This window comes from Myxocyprinus asiaticus, chromosome 26, assembly GCF_019703515.2.
Source record: "Myxocyprinus asiaticus isolate MX2 ecotype Aquarium Trade chromosome 26, UBuf_Myxa_2, whole genome shotgun sequence".
NCBI lineage: Eukaryota > Metazoa > Chordata > Actinopteri > Cypriniformes > Catostomidae > Myxocyprinus > Myxocyprinus asiaticus.
Window position 1 is genome coordinate 46,165,903 of NC_059369.1, and position 26,598 is coordinate 46,192,500.

Below are 26,598 nucleotides of genomic sequence, written 5' to 3' on the forward strand. Positions count from 1 at the left end.
TCAATGTTCAGTGGAGTTCAGGCTTTGATTCACTCAGCAAAAAGAGAGGAAATGGTCAAAATAACATTAACGTAACATACTCAGTACACCTTCTTTTGTGACCATCCAGTATTTTGTAATATGAAACTGCTACAGAATTTCCGCAGATGTTGCTTATACGTTTAGTGGTTGACAAAGAGGACAGTTTTGTAAGTACACTGCCAAAATAATAATAATAATAATAATTAATAAACACTGAGTATTTGTCTGGTTTTCCTATAAAAATATCTAAGAGAAATTTTCAGAGAAATCTAACAGCCATTGTTAGATGGATTACCATTACCATTTTTCTTGTTATAAATGTTATGTTACATATGCATAAATGTTACAAAATTTTGTTAGATTTCTCTGAAATCGTAATATCTTATGTCATTCTGTTTTTTGTTTTTTTTATCCCCTTTTTCTCCCTATTTGGAATGCCCAATTCCCACTAATTAGTAGGTCCTCATGGTGGTGCGGTTACTCACCTCAATCCGGGTGGTGGAGGACAAGTCTCAGCTGCCTCCGCTTCCGAGACTGTCAATTCGTGCATCTTATCATGTGACTCGTTGTGCATGACACCGCAGAGACTCACAGCATGTGGAGGCTCATGCTACTCTCCACGATCTACACACAACTTACCACACGCCCCATTCAGAGAGAGAACCACTAATCATGACCACGAGGAGGTTACCCATGTGACTCTACCCTCCCTAGCAACCGGACCAATTTGGTTGCTTAGGAGACCTGGCTGGAGTCACTCAGCGAGTATTGACGCTGACTACCACCCCTGGAGTCACGAGTTTGAATCCAGGGGTGGTAGTCAGCGTCAATACTCGCTGAGATACCCAGACCCCATGTCATTCTGTTTTTTAAGTATTTTTTTTCTTGTTTCAAGTATGCGGAAAATAAGACAAAAATACTCAGTAATTTTATATATATATATATATTTTTTTAAGTGCCTGATAATCAGACTATATATGATAAAAAAAAGTCCATATCTGATCATGTATTAATTAGGGTTAAACTTTCAGCACATTTCAAAACCCTCTCAAAATGTCCAATCACAGACCTTTATACACACACACAAAAGCTTTCAATGCACATAAACAAAGCAGTCCATATTCATAACGGTGACTTCCAATCCTTAGATGCACAAAATTGAAAATTATGGGACTGGGGTGTAGTCACTTGTAAAAACAAAATAAAAAAGTTGCTGACATGACAAAGGTGTCTCTCGTACAAAACTGCGTCATGCTAAATTGGAGCCGTTTGTCATTTACATTGTAGACGAGGATGATGATGATTTTTTAATTTTTTAATTCATCCACTCTGACGGTCTCTGCACTACCAGTGTCCTGCCGAGTGGAGGGAGAGAATTAAGCATTAGTAAAGACACGCAGTTCGTCATCACTGCAGGTATTCTTCTTGCGGCAAACATTCGTTAGTTCAAGCATAAAACAAAAGTTCTAGAAGAGATGAAGGGAGAAAGTCAGAAAGTGTTCCTCTCTGTCCAGGGTCTCTTTGGCAGATGAGTGGATGAGGAGAAAGACAGCGGGACGATGGCTGAAATCTGTACAGGGGGCTCAGGGGTTAATGAGGAAACGTGGCCAGTGGTGAAATTTAGATACAAGAGGAGGATGTACAAGAGATGACCTCCAGAGTCCGTCCCATAATGCACTGGGGCTCGTCCCTTCCCCTCGTTAGGCGTCATACTTTTTCCCCGATCTGTGGATCTGATGGAACAGTGTCATGGAAAAGGCCATTCCCAGGAGCTGAAATGACAAAATCCAGATGCACAGGTAAGAATGAGCGATTGGAGCTGCAGAGGGTAGAGTGGGGTAAGATGGGCCACCAGCGAGGAGAAATGAGGCAGGGAACTAATTTGCTCAAATATGTTTCAGGATGTCTAATATGAACTAAACATTAGAAGAAAGCATGTTTAACTTAGGGCCATAGCAATTCCGACTTCCCAAGAAAAAAAAAAGTGGTTGAGTGACACAATTGGCCCCATGTCAGGGGTAAACTGTGTCATGACAAGGGGTAAGTTGAATCGTTAGGGAATTTAATAATGCATTCCTAATATTTAGGCAAAAAAAATTATTATGTACTGTACCTTTCTCAGTGATAGGCAGCTGTATATGATGGTCACGTGACAAACATTCTGCACAGTTTTGTAGATTAAGGGGGTGACACATCTTACCCCACTCCCCCTTTACTAAAGCCACATCCACACTAATAGGTTTCCGTTTGAAAGCACATTGATTTTGCTATGATTACTCCTCTCATCCACACTGGAACTGCGTTTTCATCCATAGAAAATGAAGCATTTCGAAAACGCTCTCCATTATCACATACTTTGGAAATGGATTAGCGTGGCCGTGGCCTAACATTGCTGGTGACTATGGCTGTTCATACAGGCAGAACAAAAACACACAAAAAATCTCATTTTAACAAGTACGATCAAAACCACATTCGCAGGTGGTTTGGAATCCGATTAAAATCCGATTTTTCTTAATGCGTCTCAGTCTGAACAGTCGGATCGGATTTTTATGTTTGTTGTTTTCGCCATTTGTTGTGTGCGACGGGTTGTTTCGTCAGGTGTTGCGACGAGAATCATAATGTGTTCCAAACGACACTTCAAAGGGAAAACAATAATGATGGCCACACTGTAGGATTGTTACAAGAGAATTTTCAATAAATACAATTCAGACTAGTGAGTTCAGAATGACATCTTTCAGCCCTCCGACAGTGGAAGGTAAAGTCTATGAGAGAAATAGGGATGATCACTTCTGAATGGAACACATCCGTTATGTAAAGTATATGTTACAGGGCAGAAACAGCAGTGAAAACATCTTTTAAAATTAAAATAATCCAGACATTGGCTTTATCCAGCCAGAGAGATGCTCCTAGGTGCGGTAACACACGCTGGCTGCGAGCCGATAAGGTATTGAATCTTACGCGAATATGGGACGCTTGAGCATTTTGAGCGCTTCAATACAGGACAATAGGCGTCCTGTATGGGATATTATATGGGATGTCCGACTAAAATGAGACCGTTGTAAAACACAGTAGCAATAAACATTTCACATGCCACCTCTCCCGTTTTCTGTGAAGAAAATGTTATTATTTGTATACTGCCCACATGAAAAACATCCACTGCTAAACTCTCACGCATGGTGAACATATGCAAGTTTGCATCATTACTGTGACAACTGATGTGGACGTGCTAGCAAAAGCAACTGCAGTCTGAACAGAAACAAAATCAGATCTGTCCACATAACTGCAGTGTGAACAAAGCCTTTGATAAAACGGTGACGCAACTGTGAACAGCAGCATCACGCTCTGGAATATTGGAGAATACTTGCTCATTTTGCAGGGAAAAATACAATTCCTGCATGTCTCCAGATGAAATAAGGTTTGGTAAGTTGAGCATTGTGTCATAGAGATACATCTGGAAACATCAAATGCACAACAGTCATTATCTTAAAGTTGCAGAATGCCAGCCACAGAGTTTGGATTCCCTCACATCTTTAACCTGTAAAGGTATCACATCGCTCCATCTTTACACCTTCTATTCCCTTAGTCACTGAACTTAGCAGACTCACACAGACTTCAATGTGAAGTCTCGGCCCCTCGCTGCGTCAAACTCACAGAGATGAGCTGTGGCCAAAGCTCTTAAAAACCTTCAGAGGGGGTCTGGGTAGCTCAGTGAGTAAAGACGCTGACTATCACACCTGGAGTCACGAGTTTGAATCCAGGGCGTGCTGAGTGACTCCAGCCAGGTCTCCTAAGCAACCAAATTGGCCCGGTTGCTAGGGAGGGAGTAACCACCTCGTGGTTACTATAATGTGGTTCGTTCTCGGTGGGGTGCGTGGGGAGTTGAGCGTGCTTGCCGTGGAGAATAGAACTGGCTTCCATTTACATTTAGAATCGATTTTAAAGTACTATTACTCATTTATAGATCACTCAATAGCCTAGGACCAAAATACACTTCAGATATGCTTGTTGAATATAAACCTAATAGACCTCTCAGATCATTAGGATCAAGTCAGTTAGACATACAGAGGGTTCACTCAAAACAAGGCGAGACAACGTTTAGCTATTATGCCACCCGCAGCTGGCACCAGCTTCCAGAAGAGGTTAGATGTGCCCCAACAGTAGCCACATTCACATCCAGACTGAAAACACATCTGTTTAACTGTGCATTCTTTATATTTTTTATGTAAAGCACTTTGAATGCCATTGTGTATGAAATGTGCAATATAAATAAACTTGCCTTGCCTATGTTTAATGTACATTGACGATAATGCAAGGCACGCACATTTCAGATAAATGCCCCTTTTCAGTGGAATATAGTGTCAGATTTGGCTGTTGGAATAGATTTTAAATGGGTCGCTTAAACACACGTTTTTTTTTTTTTTTTTACTGTTTTCTGAAGGTTTCTTAATTTTTAGACTAGTGGACGCCAAAATTAACGTTTAAACATCAGTGAAATTAGTCGTTAAGCACACACCTAGTTGTCACATTCTGTGGGGCAAGTTGTCACAACGGAAACTGTCATTACCTAAAAAACCTTAAAAAGTTTACACCTGTCTTTAAATGTACTCCTGCATTAAACTGCCTATTACATGCATTTCAGCTCATTTTAAAAAGTAAAACAATTATGAAGCACAAAATGATTCATTAAACAATAAAAATGGGAATTTTAATATATATATATATATACACACAGTATATAAACATTTAACTGTATAAATTTATAACATATAAATCATGTGACAATCTGCCCCAATAAATGTGACAAGCTCCAAACTGACTTTCATGAACAACACATTTAAACCTTTCAGTAAAAATCTGCCTTCATAATACAGTTGATTCTTGCCTGAATGTACTGTATGCCAGTGTGGTTTGATTATATTCACTTGTTTACACAAAAATATGATAATAGTGGAAAATTACTTTGGAGGGTAGAGTTTACCACACTCATTCTAATTTAAGACAGTTTTGAACTTACCAACATTTAAAACCTCTACTACAGACAAAACACACATTTGTGTAATTGGGACATTTGACTCCATATCTTACCGTTACATTGTGACACCCCTGTGACAACTAGCCCCAGTGTTTTGTGCTACATATAACACATCCCTGCTGAGTTTCTAGAAAGTTCTCTACTCTGAGGTTAATGAAAAGTGCCTCAGCAGGCACATCTACTGATAGTCGAGTGTTTATGTTAGACCTGACTGCATTGACAACCCAATAAATATTGAAGTCGTGCTCTTTATAAAGCTCTAATGAACCACAGTTGAACATTATATGAGGTTAGACAGGTTCACTGTTATGTATCATACTAATGAAGGCTTCACCTGCTCTCTCTGCAACACTGTACAGCTCCACATATGCGCTTCAATATTTCAGCAGAAGCGGCTGAGACAGGCACACTCATTATCACCGATCCGTTGACACACTGAGTGAAGGAAAAACACTCTGGCACACACACAATCTTACCTGAACTAACAGGATACACATGCCGATTGTTCCGAGAAGGTGCTTATTATCTTCAAGCCACTCTTCCACCTTCTCGTAGCAGCCCTGGAAGACATGAGATGTGATTTATCTTCTCACACAAATATGCAGTAAACCGATCGTGCATGATTCACTTTTTAATTTGCTAGTTGTTAACTTTGTGGAAATGAGCTGAACTCCAGTGGCAGTGAATTTACTTGAGAACACATGCATGAGAGAACGCTGTTGCGACTGCATTTTTAACACGCACCGCCTGAAAAAAGCACATTCAGCGATATCGAGTGCATGTGGCTGTGTGGAAAAGACAAACAGCTTTGAGTAGGCGGTGTGTGGCGGTAATACAGTATAATACCTTGTGAAACCGTCATGCTTCCGGCATGGCAAAACTTATTTGCTTTTCTTTTAACAGAACGGTAGCTGTGCACACAGCCTCATGCCACAATGTTTTGACTAATTCCATTTTTTTCCTATGCATTTAAAGCAATTTAAGACAGTTTGTGTTGGCTAGCTGTTTAACTTCTGGGAGAGAAGATAAGTTTACGGTTTTAGGCTTAGTTGAATACAAATGTGCGAGACAAATGAAACTTCATTTTATGGCTAAACCGTCTCTTTAAAAGCACTAGTTGTTCTACTTTAATAAAAGAAATCATTGCATGTTCCAGTTTGAATAGAACATTGAGGCTTCACAAGACACTAATGTAAATGGAAATGTCTGATCAGAACACACTCCATTAGTAGCTCTGTGGTGACAAAACATTGAAGATAAGGCAACCCATGCATAAAGTGTGACAATGTGACATGTAAGCTGTGTCAATGGGACAAAAACATTCACTCAGGACTCCTTAGACTCTCTTTAGCACCATTTAAACATTCAGTACTTTGAGTTTTTCTTGGGTCAATAAACTCTCATTGGGAAGACACTCAAAGGTCCTAAAGCACCACATGAAAAGACACTTTACCGATGCTCTTAGAGCTCCTCACTACCGAAGTAAATCCACGGCTTTCACTGTATTTCATTCATTAATAATAACATCTTTTCAAGGACAGAGAACAGAAAGGAAAAGAAATCCTACTGATTAGTACTGCCTGTCCTTTCTTTGATCCTGGCTTGATACATAAATGTTCTTTAATGAATATAAAATCTACATAATCCAAACATTAGAAAGGGAAATGATTAAACTGCACCAAAATCCTAGATTTGAAATTAGATATACACACACACACACACACACACACACACACACACACACACACACACACACACACACACACACACAGCAGCCCCAAAAAGCATTTGAACATTTAAAATGAATGAATGAGTGTATATAAGAACACATTTGTTTTCATTAAAGATACTCTATTCAAGTGAAACATTTCCTACAATGGAATTTGTTACCTTTTAAATCATAAAATGATACATATAAAGTTCCAAATTAGGACAAAATGTATTTGAGTCAATTCTGGGAAAAGCTTGAGCATCATTTGTTGAGATTCTGATATATAATGCAATGCCACGCATGCAAGTGTGACTTAAATGTCCAAAGTGTCAAAATACTTTTGGTTGGCTGCACTTGGCAAGGTAATTACAGCAACACTGGCATTGGTTTCAGTGCAGGTGTTCACTCACTCGTGTCCAGAACATGTTGGTGGAATTTCGGCCGCACTCCTGATAATGCTCTTGACAGCAGCGGTCGGGCACCACCTTCTCTTTCAGAGCCTCGTGCCAATCTGTGTAACCCGTTACTCCACAGCACTTCCACTGAAAGAAAGAAAATTCTCTGACTAAATAAAAATGCATTTGTTGAAACACTGTTGTAAAGATTAAAGAGCATTTTCATGGATCTCGATATAATTTGTTGTTCGTTTGAGCACCTCAGCTTGGATGATGTTCCAGGCGTTCCTCAGCCCGATGTTGTTGTCTGTGTTGTAGAGGGCCAGACCATCTTTCAGGTCCTGTTTGGCGTTCTCACTGACCTGGAAACGGCAGGAGGAAAAGTTGGAAATCAGTCACAGTCAATCAAGCATCTAGACCAATATATCAGTCATGGCAATCAATCGGCCAAAATGTGGCCGTTTTCAAAGTATCGTTAACCCTAACCCTTTCTAAATAGGCTAATAATAGTAACATAGCCTAAACACATTTAGAAACTTCAGAAACTGACAATTGCCACAGTTGTAATAACAATATTTTGTGTCTAATGGATTATTTAATATGAAACCATAAGATTTTTGTCAAAATATCACAGTAACTGTTACTTCTGTAAAATCGTGATACATTTTAGTAAGGATGATAATGTGTAATTTTAAAAACTTTTATTTTGGCACATGGCACATGTGGTTGCTCTTTTCCTCAGTTTTGTTTAGCATGTTGTGGCCGTCTACGGTTTAAGAGTTTGACTTCCTCCGAAGCGCTTTTAACTAGAAAATCCTCAAATGCTCTGCGCCGCGATATCGAGGGAAGCCCGGTTGATGCACACGCTCCAGAGATAGATAGGAGAAGAGCACATCATTGGTGCGAGTGGTTCTGCGATGGCTCGTGCAAAAATCAGGCTTCAAATCGTTGCAGATGAGAAGCATATTTAGCGCCAATTGCAGGTTATTATTAAGTTTGCCTTGCGGCCAGAAATTTCGCTTGGGCAGCTGCCGGAATTTTTTTCTAATGGAGGGAGAACCACGACACTGTTCTTTCCCTGCTGTCCGTGACCCTATCCAAACAAACTTGCGACCCACCAGTTGAGAATGACCAATATATCGGTTTTACAGATTAATTGGTGCAGATAGTTGCTTATTAGGAATCAGAAAAAATAAATAAACGCTGATAGTTTTCTATAGTTTTTTATTCTTCTGTTGCCAGCGGACTCTAGAGGTGAAATAAAAACAACCACTGATTCCACGTGGTGTTTGTTGTGTCATGTGACTGTGGGACACTTACGTTTATTTGAAACATAGACCCAGAAAAGCCATGGTCTGTATACAGTAAACATTATCACTACAAATACGTATGGTACAATAAATCAATCAAGACAACCAAATTTAATAGTAGGTTTGATTTTCAGTTTAATTGCAACACTGGAGAATGAACTTATTTATTTATTAACACTAGAGTATAAGCACCAGCAGCCAGAAGTTTGGACACACCTCCTTATTCGTTATTTCTTCTTTCCTTAAAACTATGAACGGACACAAATGTAACCGTCAAGATCCGCAGATGTTTTTTAAACAGTTTACATGTGCATGTGTTCCATGAATGCTGGACACATTTTGACTGCTTTAAACATTTGAAAGAAAACAACCAATTTTAAGCATTAAAGCGTCAGCATTTAGATCAAAAGGTTTTTAAGATCAGGAGAAACAAATTCTGTCAAGTGCTTCTAAACTTTTGACTGGTAGTGTGTGTGTGTGTGTGTGTGTGTGTGTGTATAAATATAATGTTAATCAACCACTGTTCAGGCAAATATTGCAGACAATGAGCAAAAATATGTGAATGGCAAGAGAGCTGTAACTTGCCCATCTCCCTCAATGAAGGACTAATCATTACCTGCCATGGAGTTCTTGACTATTATGTCAAATTAAAGTAATTATCATTATTAATTGACTGCCATTGTTACTACAACTTAAAAAAAGCACGCTTTCACTGGCGCTAGGGGACAACATCCTCATATATGTCCCTCTAGAATCACTATATTTTCCTCTCGGCTTGGGCAAATAAAAATTTCACTGGCTGTTTTAATGATGTACAAGCACACATTAGCGGTTGAGCGCTCTGTGGCCCAGAGTGATTACAGGATGACAGAACGCCAGTCCTGATAAAAGCACTAGATTAACATCATTTCAGAAAAAGAAAAAACATCAAATCCTGGAATATCCAGGCTGTGGATATGATATACAGAGAGAACATCTGCACTTACAGCTTTAACATTTTGATGTATTACCACACTTTGTATTGCTGTTGTATTCAAGAGATTATTAGAACACTTGCTCTTCTACTGCCATTGGAAATATTCAATCATTCGACCAATGGCGTGAGTTGGGGGGCGGGACTATCTGTTTGTTTCGAGCGACCCGTACAGCCCGACACAACAACACTGATTCAACCAATGGCATGAGTAGGGGGGCGGGAATATCTGATTGTTTTGAGCGACCCGTCCAGCCCGACACAACAACGATTCGACCAATGCCGTGAGCTGGAGGGCGGGACTATCTGTTTGTTTCGAGCGACCCGTCCAGCCCGACACAACAACACTGATTCGACCAATGGCATGAGTTGGGGGGCGGGACTATCTGTTTGTTTCGAGCGACCCGTTCAGCCCGACACAACAACACTGATTCGACCAATGGCGTGAGTTGGGGGGCGGGACTATCTGATTGTTTTGAGCGACCCGTCCAGCCTGACACAACAACACTGATTCGACCAATGGCATGAGTTGGGGGGCGGGACTATCTGTTTGTTTCGAGCGACCCGTACAGCCCAACACAACAACACTGATTCGACCAATGGCATGAGTAGGGGGGCGGGAATATCTGATTGTTTCGAGCAACCCGTCCAGCCCGACACAACAACACTGATTCGACCAGTGGCGTGAGTTGGGGGGCGGGACTATCTGATTGTTTCGAGCGACCCATCCAGCCCGACACAACAACACTGATTCGACCAATGCCATGAGCTTGAGGGCGGGACTATCTGTTTGTTTCGAGCGACCCGTCCAGCAAAATTGGTTAATTTCAACATATACATGTTTAAAATTAAAAGTTGTTTACATTAGCATTAATGCCTTATGAACAATAAACAATTGCATTATTTTTTACATTAAAATGAACAAAGATGAATAAATGCTGCAGCAATACATTGTTCATTGTTAGTTCATGCTCGCTAATGTTAACAAACAGAACCTTATTTCAAAGCATAACCAGGATTTTTTCGCGCTTTTTATCATCTGCCAACAGAAAATTAAATCGTACATCTGATCGTTTAGTACATTGATAGAACACCTCACCATAACAAGTCACATGGTATGTAGTATGGGAAGAGTTATACACTGAAGGTTAATATACTTATGTTTATATGTTTGTTTAAAACGACTCTCACTATACAATACCATATGTGCCGTACAATACATAAACACATAATAGTGTAATTAAAACCAAGCAGTGCAGCACTGAGAGCTGCGGAAGAGTCTCCTCCCTGCGCTGAGCGCTCACAGGATAAAACAGCAACACACTTACAGTAGATAGGTGAGAAGATCGATGGCAAACAGCAAGTATACTGTAGTGTTACAGCTTGTTGAATTTGCCAAACAATGGTGTCATGTCCCGGCGCTACAGTACATCAAACATGTTGTTTTATTTTACAGAAATGGCAGCAGTAAGTTTAACAGCCATCTCTCCCAGCCATCACTGAGACATGCACAGCAGGACGCTCATTAGTTATGAGTCATAACTATCAAAAATCAGCTTATTAAAAAAAACAACAATAGAAGAAACCCACGATTACATGAGACTTATAATTATCTGTTTTGTCTTCAAAATGTAAACAGCTTTGAGAACAATAATTGCGCTCATGTTATAAGCCAGTAATAATGCCTGTAAAGTTTCCATGCAAAGTAAAACGGGGAAGAGGACATCGGTTTTTGTTTTAAGCCGTTAAATAATATTGGATTATGTGCATACTGTATATTGTAAAACCAGAGGTCAGGTTCCTCTCGAGTTTTTTTTTTTTCACTACTAAATAACACTGAAAGGTGTTTTTCCTTGCACAGTCACTTCAGTTTGTTCACAGGGGGCTTTCAGACAACAAGGCATGATTTTCTATAAAGCTGCTTTAAAACGATGTGTATTGTGAAAAGTGCTATACAAATATAAACTAGTGTAGACAAATTTATCATTCGTATTAAATCAAACAAAATAAATGCAGTGCTGTTGTTTAAGTTATTTTATTATAGAGCTCTGCTTTTTGTTGACAATGTCAGACACTTTTGTGTAATTTATGAATTAAAAGACATTGATATCAAATCCTTGAATAAATTTGAGCAAAGCATTTGTGGGTGCTCGTTTCGTGAGGATATGCATCATATCGTATCATGAGGATATGCATCGTATCATGAGGATATGCATCGTATCGTGAGGATATGCATCATATCGTGAGGATATGCATCGTATTGTATCGTGATATGCATCGTATCATATCGTGAGGATATGCATCGTATTGTGAGGATATGCATCATATTGTATCATGAGGATATGCATCGTATCTTGAGGATATGCACCGTATCATATTGTGAGGATATGCACCGTATCGTGAGGATATGCATCGTATTGTATCGTGATATGCATCGTATCATATCGTGAGGATATGCATCGTATTGTGAGGATATGCATCATATTGTATCATGAGGATATGCATCGTATCTTGAGGATATGCACCGTATCATATTGTGAGGATATGCACCGTATCGTGAGGATATGCATCGTATCATATCATGAGGATATGCACCGTATCATATCATGAGGATATGCACCGTATCGTATCATGAGAATATGCATTGTATCGTATCGTGAGGATAAGCATCGTATCATGAGGATATGCATTGTATCGTATCATGAGGATATGCATCGTATCGTTTCGTGAGGATATGCATCGTATTGTATCATGAGGATATGCACTGTATCGTGAGGATATGCATCGTATCGTGAGGATATGCATTGTATAGTATCGTGATATGCATCGTATCGTATCGTGAGGATATGCATCGTATCATAAGGATATGCATTGTATCATGAGAATATGCACCGTATCGTGAGGATATGCACCGTATCGTATCATGAGGATATGTATCGTATCGTATCGATATGCACCGTATCGTATCGTGAGGATATGCACCGTATCGTGAGGATATGCATCGTAACGTATCATGAGGATATGCACCGTATCGTATCATGAGGATATGCATTGTATCGTATTGTGAGGATAAGCATCGTATCATGAGGATATGCATTGTATCGTATCATGAGGATATGCATCGTATCGTTTCGTGAGGATATGCATCGTACTGTATCGTGATATGCACTGTATCGTATCATGAGGATATGCATCGTATCATGAGGATATGCATCGTATCATGAGGATATGCATCGTATTGTGAGGATATGCATTGTATAGTATCGTGATATGCATCGTATCGTATCATAAGGATATGCATTGTATCATGAGGATATGCATCATATCGTATCATGAGGATATGCACCGTATCGTGAGGCTATGCACCGTATCGTATCATGAGGATATGCATCGTATCGTATCGTGAGGATATGCACCGTATCGTGAGGATATGCACCTTATCGTATCATGAGGATATGCATCGTATCGTTTCGTGAGGATATGCACCGTATCGTATCGTGAGGATATGCACCGTAACGTATCGTGAGGATATGCATCGTATTGTATCGTGATATGCACCGTATCGTATCATGAGGATATGCATCGTATTGTGATGATATGCACCGTATCGTTTCGTGAGGATATGCATCGTATTGTATCGTGATATGCACCATATCGTATCATGAGGATATGCATCGTATCATGAGGATATGCATTGTATCGTATCGTAAGGATATGCATCGTATTGTATCGTGATATGCATCGTATTGTATCGTGAGGCTATGCATCGTATCATGAGGATATGCATTGTATCGCATCGTGAGGATATGCATTGCATCGTGAGGATATGCATCGTATCGTATCGTGAGGATATGCATCATATCGTGAGGATATGCATTGTTTCATATCATGAGGATATGTATCGTATCATTCATGAAATTTGTGTATCGTTACATGCATAACTTAATGTATATATTACTTGGTACCTGGGATACAAAAGGATATTTGTTTCACCAGTTATCTTGAAAATCTTTACGAGTGACTGGAAAAGTCATGGAAATTCATTGGTCCAAAAGTGTAGGAACCAGCTGCGCAATTAATGAAAAAAAATATTCAAAATTATGAGATAATTGATTATAGCTGCCACAAATAACTAATCATGAAAACTGACAATTACAGCATATTAAGTCCACTCCTCTTGCTTCAAATGTTACTATTTATAATGTGTTTTTGCAGCAGTTGAGTACTTTAACCGATCCCAGACACGTCTGTTGAGCAATGAAACAACAATGGCGATTGAGGAACTGTTATGTTCTGTTATTTTGTGCAGTTTCATTTGCACTCTGTTTTTCTGTATGGTGCAAATTGTTTGCTCCACCTTAATGATGATGACTGGCTATTCCTGATTGTGCGCCTAATAAAATCCATGTGCTGCCTGTCAGATAGGAGCTGTTGCGACTCCAAGCCGGTCGCACTTCTCCACGCTCCCCACCAGCTGCCAGACCAGCACCTTGCACTTGTGCTTTTTTAATAACGGCGTCTGATTCGGTGCAGTCAGGTTTGTGGGGGCGTCCTGGCATGTTTATTTAATTTTGTTTGTTGTGTTTTTGTTAGCGAAGAAAGGTTAATTCAATTGCATTTTCTTTTCTTTTCAAGGTTAGTTATTTTCTCTTTTTTCTTTTGAAGCGCTTTTGTTTATTCTTTTTGGCCATGGGTCACTCTGAAGCCAAAATGCCTGCTTCTTATTTCCTTTCTTTACAATATTTACAACCTTTACTTCCAATAAATCAAACACTGGATCTCTGATCTGGTCTTTCTGGCTTTTTAGTCTGACGGTTGTTTGGGGAGCACATCTCCATTTACTTTTGTGTCGTAACCCCTAGGGGATGTAACAGAGATGCGTAACAGAGATGCTTAAATTAGTCTATAGTCCTGTCAGTAATGACAACCGATCCAAATGCACAAGTTTGATGCCCATATGGTTTATATTTTGGTTTATATGCCACCTGTTCATGGTGGCACATGCATATTAATGCTAAGAAACTTGACTAGATATTAAAAAAAGATAACAGACACATATGGCTCATTAGAGAGCTCTGTCCGAGTAGCCGTATTTCAGAATTAAAAGACTGAAATGAAAGGTGAATAAGAATCATCTCCTCTACACAGTGACAATCAAAACACTCTGAACTCCATCAGGGTACACTGTGACATCACTCCATTCACCTGTTTGGAACACATGATGATGATCAGAAGGCTGCGGTAATGACTTTTCTTTCACATCTACTGAAAAACACCATTACCCCCCTAGCACACGAGACTTCCAGATCCCACACGCTCCAATTACAATTACATTCAGACTTACAATACATTCTTAATCATCTTGTTCCTTCGAAAGTCACGCTCTTCTCTTCATCCTGTTCTCCGGCGGTGGACTAAATAGCGTGTGTCTAATGAAGGGATGTTACTTAAAACCTTTCTAATACCGTGAGCTGGTTGCGGTCCCTGAGGGAGAGCACTGAATTTTTAAAACAAGTATTTTCTTCAGAATCAGAATGAGCTTTATTGCCAAGTGTTCGCACATACCCAAGGGATGTATTTTTGTTGATAGGAGAAACAAGTGCACACAGAACATTACAGTGAGACACAGAATATAAAACAAGGTAAGAGTATAAATAGACATACAAATAATAGGTCATATAACATAACATGTACATGTGCAAGTGGTAATGCATGTGCAAGGTAGGGGTGTGTACAGTTATTGAATTAAATATGAGTGAATTTGCATATGCACATGAGATATTTATACACTATTGCACTATGGGAGAGTCCTGAGGCAGTTTAATTGTTCATGTGGAAAATGGCCTGAGGGTAAAAACTGTTCTTGTGCCTGGATGTCCTGGTGCTCAGTGCTCTGTAGCGCCGGCCAGAGGGCAACAGTTCAAAGAGGGAGTGGGCAGGGTGTGTGGGGTCTAGAGTGATTCTACCTGCATGTTTCCTCACTCTGGAGATGTACGTGTCTTGGAGGGTGGGCAGGGGGGCACCAATAATCCTCTCAGCAGTCCTGACTGTCCATTGTAGGTTCCTTTTGCCTGATTTAGTGACTGAACCAAACCAGACAGTTATAGATGTACACAGGACAGACTCAATAATGGCCGAGTAGGTTGAACAGGCTGAACTTCCTCAGCTGGTGAGCAATGAAAGTGCACATAATGTACACTATCAGGTCATGAAAACGACTGTTATAAACGGCACAGTGGTACAGAGATGGTATCAGATAGTAACACCTGATTACTCGGTATTAAATATAAATGATTACCCAAATATATACAGTACGTCTCTTTCTTCAACTTCAGGTACTTTCATGTCCCAAGGGTTGATTTTCATAAAAACAAACAGATTTCACCATTTTTCTTTTTGTTTTATAAATGTCACATAAAAACTGACTTGGAAACTTTTTACTAGGACTTCACCTTTTATATATGAATTTATGTTGTTGTACTTTTCAAATGCCTTTTATGCCACATCGATACCAGATCCAGACTTTCAATATTAAACTATGAAAATGTCATAATGTTTTCAAAAGTTAGTGTACTTGTTAACCAGGTGGACAAAAGTGTGAGTGAAGAGCATGCTTGAGATGAAATATGAGACAAAACAAAGAAAAATCAGAAGATTTTTTTGTTTGTTAATTAATCAAGCTGTAATTTTGCCAAACTATACAAAAAGTGTGAAAATATTGGGCCCTATTTTAAGAGCACTAGTGCTATGCCAAAAGTCATACACACAAAGTCAGTTGGCACGGCCATGAAGTCTTGGTATTTTCGTGCAAGCGTGCGCTATAAGTCTAAGCGTAGGTGGGTTTGGCGAAATCACACATGCAACACGCTACTAGGCTGGGTCAAGTGCAATTTATTTCCGGAGTGTCTATTTGCACCCTGGTGTAAATAGCATCTGCCACACAGTGCAGCTATTTGCACCCCAATAGTCTGGTGGAACCACAGAAATAAATGACAAACCAAACTATATATGTCACTGCAGTGTAAAGACGGTGTGAATGTGTACTGTTGTCCTAGCGACCACGGTTCAAATCCACATTGTGTCCCAATCTTTTTCACATCCGATTTCCTGTTTCCACTCTTAATATTTCCTTAAATACTACTTAAAATAATAGATAAAAATGAATAATGTTGATTTCATCGCAGTGATTTGGTCACGGTGAATGTTGAGGTGTGCAGAGAAGGGTTTGATCTGGAGGCGGGGTCTGTCGATCGCATCAGCATCGCTTACATGTAAATTGCATCACTGTATTACTAATATTGTAGTAACCATGATCTTTTTAAAAAAAAATTTTTTATCCCCTTTTCTCCCAATTTGGAATGCCCAATTCCCACTACTTTGTAGGTCCTCATGGTGGCACGGTTACTCGTCTCAATCCGGGTGGCGGAGGACAAGTCTCAGTTGCCTCCGCTTCTGAAACCGTCAATCCACGCATCTTATCACGTGACTCGTTGTGCATGACACCGCGGAGACTCACAGCATGTGGAGGCTCATGCTACTCTCCGCGATCCACGCACAACTTACCACACGCCACATTGAGAGCGAGAACCACTAATCACAACCACGAGGAGGTTACCCCATGTGACTCTTCCCTCCCTAGCAACCGGGCCAATTTGGTTGCTTAGGAGACCTGGAGGCACTCAGCACACCCTGGATTCGAACTCGTGACTCCAGGGGTGGTAGTTAGCGTCAATACTCGCTAAGCTACCCAGGCCTCAAGAAACCATAGTTTTAATGCAATTAACAATAGTGTTGTAAATACAATAATATGGTGGTAATATAGTAACCATGGTTAATTTTGTGGTTACTGTAAATTTTCAACAAATACCCCGGTGAAGCTATGATTACTGTTGTAGGGCTTTACTGGTTGTTTAGATCAGTGTTACTATCAGAAATAATTGATAATTATTTCTTTAGTTATGAATTAATAAAACCTCATATGGGGCTCCAGTAAATGTAGTGCGCTACGTTTAGGAGCGGGTTTGGTTATTAGCAATAATTAATAATTATCAAAGACAATTATCAATTATTAAAATCAATAGAACATTGATGAGAATCAATGTTAGCTTTTTTAATCCTTTAAATCAACAATTATCAAAGATAATCGTTAATTGTTAACATCGATGAAACATTAATTAAAATTAACACTAGCTTATTGATCATTCAAATTCAACAATCATCAAAGATAATTATCAATTATCAAAAATCAATAGAATATTAATAAGGATTAACATTGACGGGGCACCACCCTGGAATCAGGGACTAATAACCACATAGTAAAACAGTCTCAATATTAGATTGTTTTCTTAGGAAAATCGGCATCCGAAGAATATCGATTTTTGGGGAAAAAAACAATGAATGAAGGTTTGAATCCGAGCACTGATATCCCGTCAGCATGACACAGGCGTATGCAAAACAAACAAAAACACTTCTCTTTGTAATATAAACAAAGTTTATTTATGCAGTAATATCAATTAATAATTAATACAATGCAGTCAATAAACTTCCGACTTACAACTACAAACTAAACAGTGACATGATTAGATATGGAAATAAAATAATCCTATAACACATAAGGTGTTTGTGTGAGAGTGTGTGTGTGTGTAAGGAGGGACGCGCACAAAATGGCGGACGTGATTCTCGTGGAGAGTATGTCACGCGAGACTTCCGGCCAGAGAATATGACCGCGAGAAACCAGTCAATGGCGTCTACCAGTTACCGCATGTATCCGCTTGTACGATAGCTTAGGGACAAAGCTGGGCTTTAGCATGAAGCTATCTACGAGCCAAAAATGTGTGCCAGAATGTTTGTGAGGGGTCGCGTGCGTGTGTGTGTGTGTGTGGTTAGTACGAGAGAGAATAAAGTGACGGCCCTAAAGCCGAATTCGCGATCGTGGGAGAGAAAGCACCTGTTAGTTTATCGCTCAGAGACGCGGTGGACGGCTCGTAAACAGTCCCGCATTCTTTGACTCTTAAATGGATAAACTCAGTTTACCTGTCTCACCCGCGATGGCGAAATTGCACAACAGTCCAATTTGGTTGGACCACAGTACAGCAAATCAAATTCATGACAATTAATACCCTGAGTATTAATGAGCGGATATGGCGGTCCGTAAACTGTACAAGCAAAAAACCTTGAAACACAAGAATAACACGCTATAATATTCTATCTCTGCCCAGACGTAAACCTCTTACTTGAATCGCATGAGGACACAGGTAGAATGTGTTTTCCTCCGTCCTTTAACTTTGACCCGGTTCCTCGAGGCTCGGGTGATGATGGGAGGCCGTTTCCTCGCTCTGTCGGCGGGCGTACGGCTGTTGATTCTCGGCGGGCTGGCGGAGAACTCAGAAATGTCGACTTGATTGAAGATGGAAGAGAAATCTTTAATCTCTTCACTTCTGCAGGCCAACGGATGAAGATGCGGATTGCTCGGCGGTCTCCTTCGGATCCGTTAGAGTGTTCGGTTGAACACAGAGTAATCTCAACTCATCCAGCGAGATGGAGATTGTATGGCTACAGTTTCAAGTCAGACGTTACTCCCTTGTGCCACGAGGTTGCACCTGAGAGCAGCGATGAGCTACGTCTATATTCGGTGAACAAAGTCACTGGAAGCAAATCCCGGAAGCATCTCAGAGGTATTTCAACTCCTGATGATGTCATGGTTTGAGGGACGTTCTGTTGTGTGCCTCATCCAATAGGAGTTGAGAGTTCGATCCTTTAGTGAGCAAGGCTTCATGGGATTTGTAGTCTGTTTTGGACTCCCTTTGTTTGATTTTGGCACGATTTTTATCAGTATAATTTATGACCTGGTATGTGGGGGCCTGAGTAAGGTTTTTACAATTGTGTTAGGCCTGCCTTTGTCTTCTATCTGAATACATGAGGCCCAACACTGTAGTAAAAACCAAGGTTATTTTTTCTAAGGTTAGGGTTAGGTTTAGGGGTAGGGGTTAATGTAGTGTGTCTGTGGGACTCTAAATAAACACAATAAACACACTGCAGTGATGCCCATACTGTATGTTAGTATTTACATATGGGTGCAAATAGTATCTGACACTATTTGCACTGGGGTGCAAATAGCATCTGCCATTTATTTATGGGGTTCTTCTCCGGTTATTGAAGCGAGAGTATGAATCATGTTTTAATGAGGTTTTACTTTCTAGAAGTCCAAAGTGCTCGTAGTTGAAGAAACACTAATTTAAAATCAAATGTCCTCCAAGACACTTCAAAGAATACCATGGTACTACCATTGTGCTGTACAAAACAAACAAACAAACAAAAAAAAAATATTACCAAAGTGCCAAAAATCATGCAAATACCATGGTACAGTGTCCAAAGAACATGGTAATGACATGGTACTTTGACACTTTTTGTCAGTCAAATACAAGTCATGAGCAAATAATCAGAGTATGTGAAAAATAAAAGAGAGAAAAGGAAGATCTTCATCCACAGACAAACGTCTCAACTAGATATTATATTTCAAGAAGCATACAGATCACCTTTGTTTAAAGCTGTAATTAATGGACGTCATTTCTGCACCACTGTCAGCGCCAAACAGAATTTCAATCAGTTTGTTTATGCGACCCGACAGAACATTTGCTCAACCAATGGCATGAGTTTTGGGAGGGACTATCTGTTTTTTTGACCAATGAAAGACGGAGGGAGTGTGCAAAGTACCAAAGATGTCTGGACCAATGTATTTCAGCCAAGGTTTCCTAGTTTTAAAAAGCACATGATTATTAGAATGAAATAATCTAGGGAACTAGATTTCTGTTAATCCAAAGGCCCAACACAGAGTTCAGTGGACATGAAGGGATTCCTTGACAATACAAGGCAGGTGTCCCATCCTCAGAGGCAAACACAGGCAATCCTGAATAGCCTGTTAATGAAACATTTCAGGAGTGTCATTGAGGTGCTGCTCTGCTCTTCTAGTCACTCTCTTGTAACCCCTGAGGGAAGAGCAATGCTAATGAAACATACTGTTAGCAACAGCACATTATGCACATAATTAATGAGTGCCTCTCCCAGACACTGAGAGTTCATAGGAAGAGTGCTGGTGTGAAAGGTTACCGCAAGGCTGTCAAGGAAAGCCAAGTCGCACCTGTAATAAAAGAAAGCAGCTAAAGCTATTCAGATGGATGGAGTGCATGCAAATGATGTGCAGTATTTAGCTTATATAGGTACACAGGAATCTATTAATTGCCACAAGATCAGGGCTGAGATTGTATGAGATTGTAGATGCCATATTTACTTTTTTTGTGGATGAAAATAAGGCTGTGAGGGATAGATGTACTGCATTCTGTTCAATAGGTTGCACTGTCATGGTCAAATATTATGTCTACTTTTCACAACCCATTATCTATTTTTTGGCCACTTGAGAATCACACCTTCGTAAGCAGCCCAGATGTTTATCCACTTGGTTACAGCACCCAGTGTATATGCTCCAGTCCACCATGGCAGAACATCTTGCACAATACAGACGTTAGTGGAGGAAACATATGTTCCACATGCCTGCGGCTGCTTGAAGCTAACACAGAGCTCATTAGGAGTTTGTATACCTGGCCTCTAGTTCTGTTTAAATAATGTCTGTCCAGTTGGATACAGTCTCAGACTGTGCGGTCCAAAGCCATTCCAGCCAGTGTGAGCATCTGGTTTGTGCGAAATGACCTAGTGAGTCTTGGTGTTTGTTTTGTAGTCATTCCTCTTGTTGGTTTCAAATGTTCTCAGGCCACTTGTGAATGTAAAGGCATTAGTGTTTATTTGGGATTGTGGTTGGTTTGTCCTGAGGCTCTGATACAGGGACTTTTTATACTGGTAGAGCTTGGCACTAACAATGGCGAGGTCATGGGTTCGATTCCCACGCTGAGAATACTGATTAGGGATATGCAAAACTACATATTTTCAAAATTCACAAGTCAGTGGGTTGCCTGAATGACTAGTTGAGTAATTGGTCTTAAAGAAGCCCTGTAGTTTGCTGATTTCGGGTTCACCTGACCTTGATTGGGAGAGTTTCTTTGGCAGTGTTTACATTAGATGTGTTCTTGCGTTCAAAGACAACTAGATGGAGCACAACAGAACAGAACAGAATACAGGTCCTGAAACACGTTGTACAATTTCACAATTTCACTTTGTACAAATGCAAACTGTCTAAACTGTCTTCTGACCGCGAGTGTACATGGTCGTGTTCGATGCATGCACACTACAACATCTATGTGATTCTCTTTTAGTGCAGATGACAAACTGTGCTGATAACGATATTTTTGTACCGGTGCGTGAAAAAATGAAATATATTTTGGCCTTAAAAGATAGAGCACTAATCTAGTCAGTTAAAGGACAATTCCAGGTTCATACCAAGTCAAGCCCAATCAATGGCATAATGTTGATTATCACGAAAAAATAACAGATTGGCCCCATTCACTTCCATTGCAAGTTCCTCACTGTAACCCAGTCTTTGTTTTGTTTGTTTGTTTGTTTTTTTAAAGAAAAGGAGGGATGAATCGAAAGGATTTTTTTGTGGTACTCAACATTATGCCACAAATGCTGTTGATTGAGCTTAACTTGTATTGAACCCGGAATATTCCTTAAACTAAAGTAATAGTAGATAAACTAGTTGGATGACTATTTGACTGCAGATTTTGGGGGGGATGTCACTACCTGAGACAAGACGTGAGCAAACAAAAAAGTTATCTTTGACTGTTGTAAGTTAATGTTGTTAAACAGATGAAAACATTTTGCATTGTTATCCTTTTTCACTGAAACACTGAATGACCAATAATGTCTCATGTACAACCACCAGCCCAAAAAAAAAAAAAAAAAAAAACTGAAGGGGACAGACCAAGGGTGTAGGTTTGGTTTGAAAGGTGGTAGGGACATACTGCAAGGATAATATTCAAAATGCTGGTATTAAGACAATGCGAGAAAGTCAGGCTGGTAATATATGCAATATAACGAGTCTCGGTTATTATTTCTCTGCCTCACCATATTAAATATTAGCCTACTATTTTTTACGAATTTCTTTAGAATAAACAAATTAAGAACTGACCACTAGGGATTCACGGTTAGGAGGAAAAATGTGTTATAAACTTGGATAATGCAGCGATATGTGATGTGATAAACTAAAGGTTAATGGGTCAGTCTGTTCCAAGAAGATTTACCTCGAGAAAATGATATCCAAGCGACATAGTGACATTCTGTAAAATGGATTATCCAGCATTAAACAAATGGAAATCTAAACCACGGGTAAATTAACAATTTACATGTGCAAAATGACATCACAAGATAATCAAATTATGAGCAGAATGGAGCATTGACATTTTCCCCACTTGCTGCTTTTCAACTCCCCTCCTACATAATCTTTTCTCATATTGCTTATTTATATGTGCTTACATTTTTATCTGAACAAAGTAGACTGTAGGCTTAGCCTACAATTAATGACTTCTGATTGGAAATGCCTCATTTAATCAACAAAATATTATTTTCCAATCTATTATGATGTTCCCCAATGTGCAAAATAACATATATATATATATATATATATATATATATATTGGGAGTTATACCAGCATCTTAAAATCCTACACCTCTTACACAATTGTTACATCTTCTTTAAGAGGGCACTTACTGGCCAAAAAAAAAGCAAAATCCTCCATTGGGCTGCAAGCAAAACTCAGGACATTTTTTACTTTTTCACCATAAACATTTTGTACATGAAAAGTATGCTTGTTTAAATCCTTTATTTCAAGGATTGGATGTAAAATACCAATGGAAATCCATCTGTGTAATCTCCAGAAAATGTTCTCCCCAATTTGGAATGCCCAGTTCCCAATGTGCTCTAAGTCCTTGTGGTGGCGTAGTGACTCGCCTTAATCCGGGTGACGGAGGACGAATCTCAGTTGCCTCCGCGTCCGAGACCGTCAGTCCCCGCATCTTATCACGTGGCTTGTTGAGCGTGTTACCGTGGAGACGGTAGCAGTGGTGGCTTGGCGGTTAAGGCTCTGGGTTAATGACTAGATGGTCAGGGGTTCAAGCCCCAACACCGCCACGATGCCACCGTTGGGCCCTCGAGCAAGGCCCTTGACCCCATCTGCTCCAGGGGCGCCGTATCATGGCTGACCCTGCGCTCTGACCCCAGCTTGGCTGGGATATGTGAAAATTAAGGGGCAGTGGTGGCTCAGTGGTTAAGGCTCTAGGTTACTGATCAGAAGGTCAGGGGTTCAAGCCCCAGCACTGCCAAGATGCCACTGTTGGGCCCTTGAGCAAGGCCCTTGACCCTGTCTGCTCCAGGGGTGCCGTATCATGGCTGACCCTGCACTCTGACCCCAGCAGGATATGTGAAAAAAAGAATTTCACTGTATATGTCCAAATGTATAATGTGTGATAAATAAATATAATTATAATATATATAAACATAATATTATATAAACATGTGGAGGCTTCACGTTATTCTCTGCGGCATCCACGCACAACTAAACCACACACCCAACCGAGAGCGAGAACCACATTATAGCGACCACGAAGAGGTTACCCCAGGTGACTCTACCCTCCCTAGCAACCGGGCCAATTTGGTTGCTTAGGAGACCTGGCTGGAGTCACTCAGCACACCCTGGATTCAAACTCATGACTCCAGGTGTGATAGTCAGCGTCAATACTCGCTGAGATACCCAGGCCGCAGAAAATGATGTTTTTAAATATCTTTAAACAAACGACTATGATTGGTGCATCATGAACAGCGCTGAGAAAAGTAACAGGTGCCATGTGACAACACCGTTTATGTGCTGCTTCAGAAGAGATAGCACAATAATTTACACATGAATAATTATACTAACGATCTTTAATAGTTGTTAAAGTGAACATAAACACATATGGTAGTATGAAGTTAAAGTATTTTCTGTGTGGTAAAATTGCCCAGATGTTGGTCGGGACATTTCCGATTTTCTGAAAGTTGATAGGGACATATCCCTATCACCCCTACCTAAAATTACACATATGGGACAGACAATCGGGATTTCTTTCATAGAGTCATGTGTGTGATAACAATAATCATAGTATACATCTAAACAATACATTTTTCTTTGACTTTTCCCTGATTTTTGTTTGGCCATTATATGTGATGTTTGTGTCATATTTATTTTAGAATAAAATAACAGTGTAAACAGAGAGGTGACACAAGCGTCTGAAATTGTTCAGGTAAGATCACATTTGAATATTTTATAATATTTTTTATGATTTGATTCTTTGGTTCTGGCTGACTGGACCAATGTTTGAAATATTTGACAGCAGTCATTAAATTATATTATAATTATTTTGTTTAATATGAATTTTTTTTTATTCATACATGGTTGCAACACTTTAGTTCTAATTATTAACATTCTATCATAACAAATGCTGATGTTTCTTAAACATTCAGTTGATATGCTTTCTTTCAATTGATATTACTTATTCTTAAAATCATAAAACATACTCTCAAAAAATCTTTACAGCTGTCATATAATTGTGAAGAGATGCTGATGAGATTTAGAATGTGTCCCCCCCAGTTTTCAGATCGTTCCTATGCCCCTGGGCTTTACAATACCTGAATTTACTTCAACAATCGTGACCCACACCTCCTACTGATTAAGTCAATTTGGATAAAAGCATATATTAAACGATGCATAATAAACCAAACTGCAGGACAACCGTTGGACCTACTGTAAACACATGACATCATTATCTACACCCACAGATCTATAGCTGAACAGGAGCAGAAGAAAGAGAAACCAGTGTGTTTTTCTTCTAGTCTTGTGTGTGTGTTTGAGTCTCCAGAGAGTCGACATACTTGGACAGGTTTGTCATATCGATGCCCTGCAGGCTGCAGTTTGTGGAGGAGTGTCTGCACTGTGTGTGTGTTGAGGAAAGTCCTCAGTTTACCAATGAGTTGGAGGAAGGGAGAAGAAGATAAGGACACTGTCCATCATTTCTGACTCACAAGAAACTCCACAAGTTTTGAGCAAATCTACAGACTGCAAACACACACACACACACACACACACACACACACACACAAACTCACACACAGCACAAACAAGACACGCACAAACAACACACGCACACACAAACACACACTCGCAAGCACTCACTCACTTACACACACACTACACACACACACACTCACTCACACACACACTCACTTACACACTCACTTACACACTCACTTACACACACTCACACACACGCACAAACAACACACGCACACACAAACATATACTCGCACGCACTCACTCACTTACACTCACACTCACTCACACACACACACACACTCACTTACACTCACACACACACGCACAAACAACACACTCACTTACACACACGCACAAACAACACACGCACACACAAACACATACTCGCACGCACTCACTCACTTACCAAAATGTGGATGTACTGTAATTAGATTTATGTCAAAATATGGGATGACTGCAGTGTGCAGTGTAAATGAAGTCTAACAGACCTGCCGATGTCTATTATGATGTTAATATCAATCATGCAATATTAACAAGAGAAAACATCTCACTGCTCATTTTGTTTCTGTGTTCTGTATTCCTGACTGTTTACTTCATTGTTTACCTAATTGAGACGTATTTACATTTACATACATTTAACTGAATGTGTTCAATCACAGATTAATCACTACTGAATATGGCTGCGGTATCAAAACTGGTATTGTGTATCGTAAAAGTTCACTGATATTGGTATCGACTACTGGAATGTTGGTACAGTGACGCAACCTTATTATAAACGACTTTAGACTTTAACCTATGCAGCTGACACTCCTCTAAGCTCCGCCCCCCTCAGTTACCATTGCTCGCTCTGATAAGCTCTGCAGAACTCCCCATAGGACTGAAACGGAGATTACCGTGAACATCCTCAGTGTGTGAGGATGTGTATTCAACAACCTGTTAAATGTACAACATAAACATACATATTGAATCAAATTAAAACTTTTGTCAATGCTTTTAAAGCCTGTCCATGATGTGAGCTGGTGAGATACACTCCGTGTGAGTCGTCAGGTGATTTGAAGCCCCGACTGACCGCCACACCTCATCAAACACTCACTAAACACATCGGCTTATGAGGAGATGGCTGTT

The 26,598-nt window shown here is 39.9% G+C and overlaps 1 protein-coding gene across 1 annotated transcript in view; it reads right to left on the reverse strand.

Annotated features, from left to right (window-relative positions):
- Positions 1-423: 423 nt before the first annotated feature.
- LOC127417074 (tetraspanin-9-like) overlaps positions 424-26,598 on the reverse strand; it is a 134,492-nt gene continuing 108,317 nt past the window's right edge. The window contains exons 4-7 of the mRNA XM_051656792.1: positions 7,420-7,521; positions 7,175-7,306; positions 5,530-5,613; positions 424-1,793 (exon numbers count right to left, since the gene is read on the reverse strand). Coding sequence (XP_051512752.1) covers positions 1,722-1,793; positions 5,530-5,613; positions 7,175-7,306; positions 7,420-7,521 — 390 coding nt within the window. The 3' untranslated portion in view covers positions 424-1,721. The remainder of the gene's footprint in view (positions 1,794-5,529; positions 5,614-7,174; positions 7,307-7,419; positions 7,522-26,598) is intronic.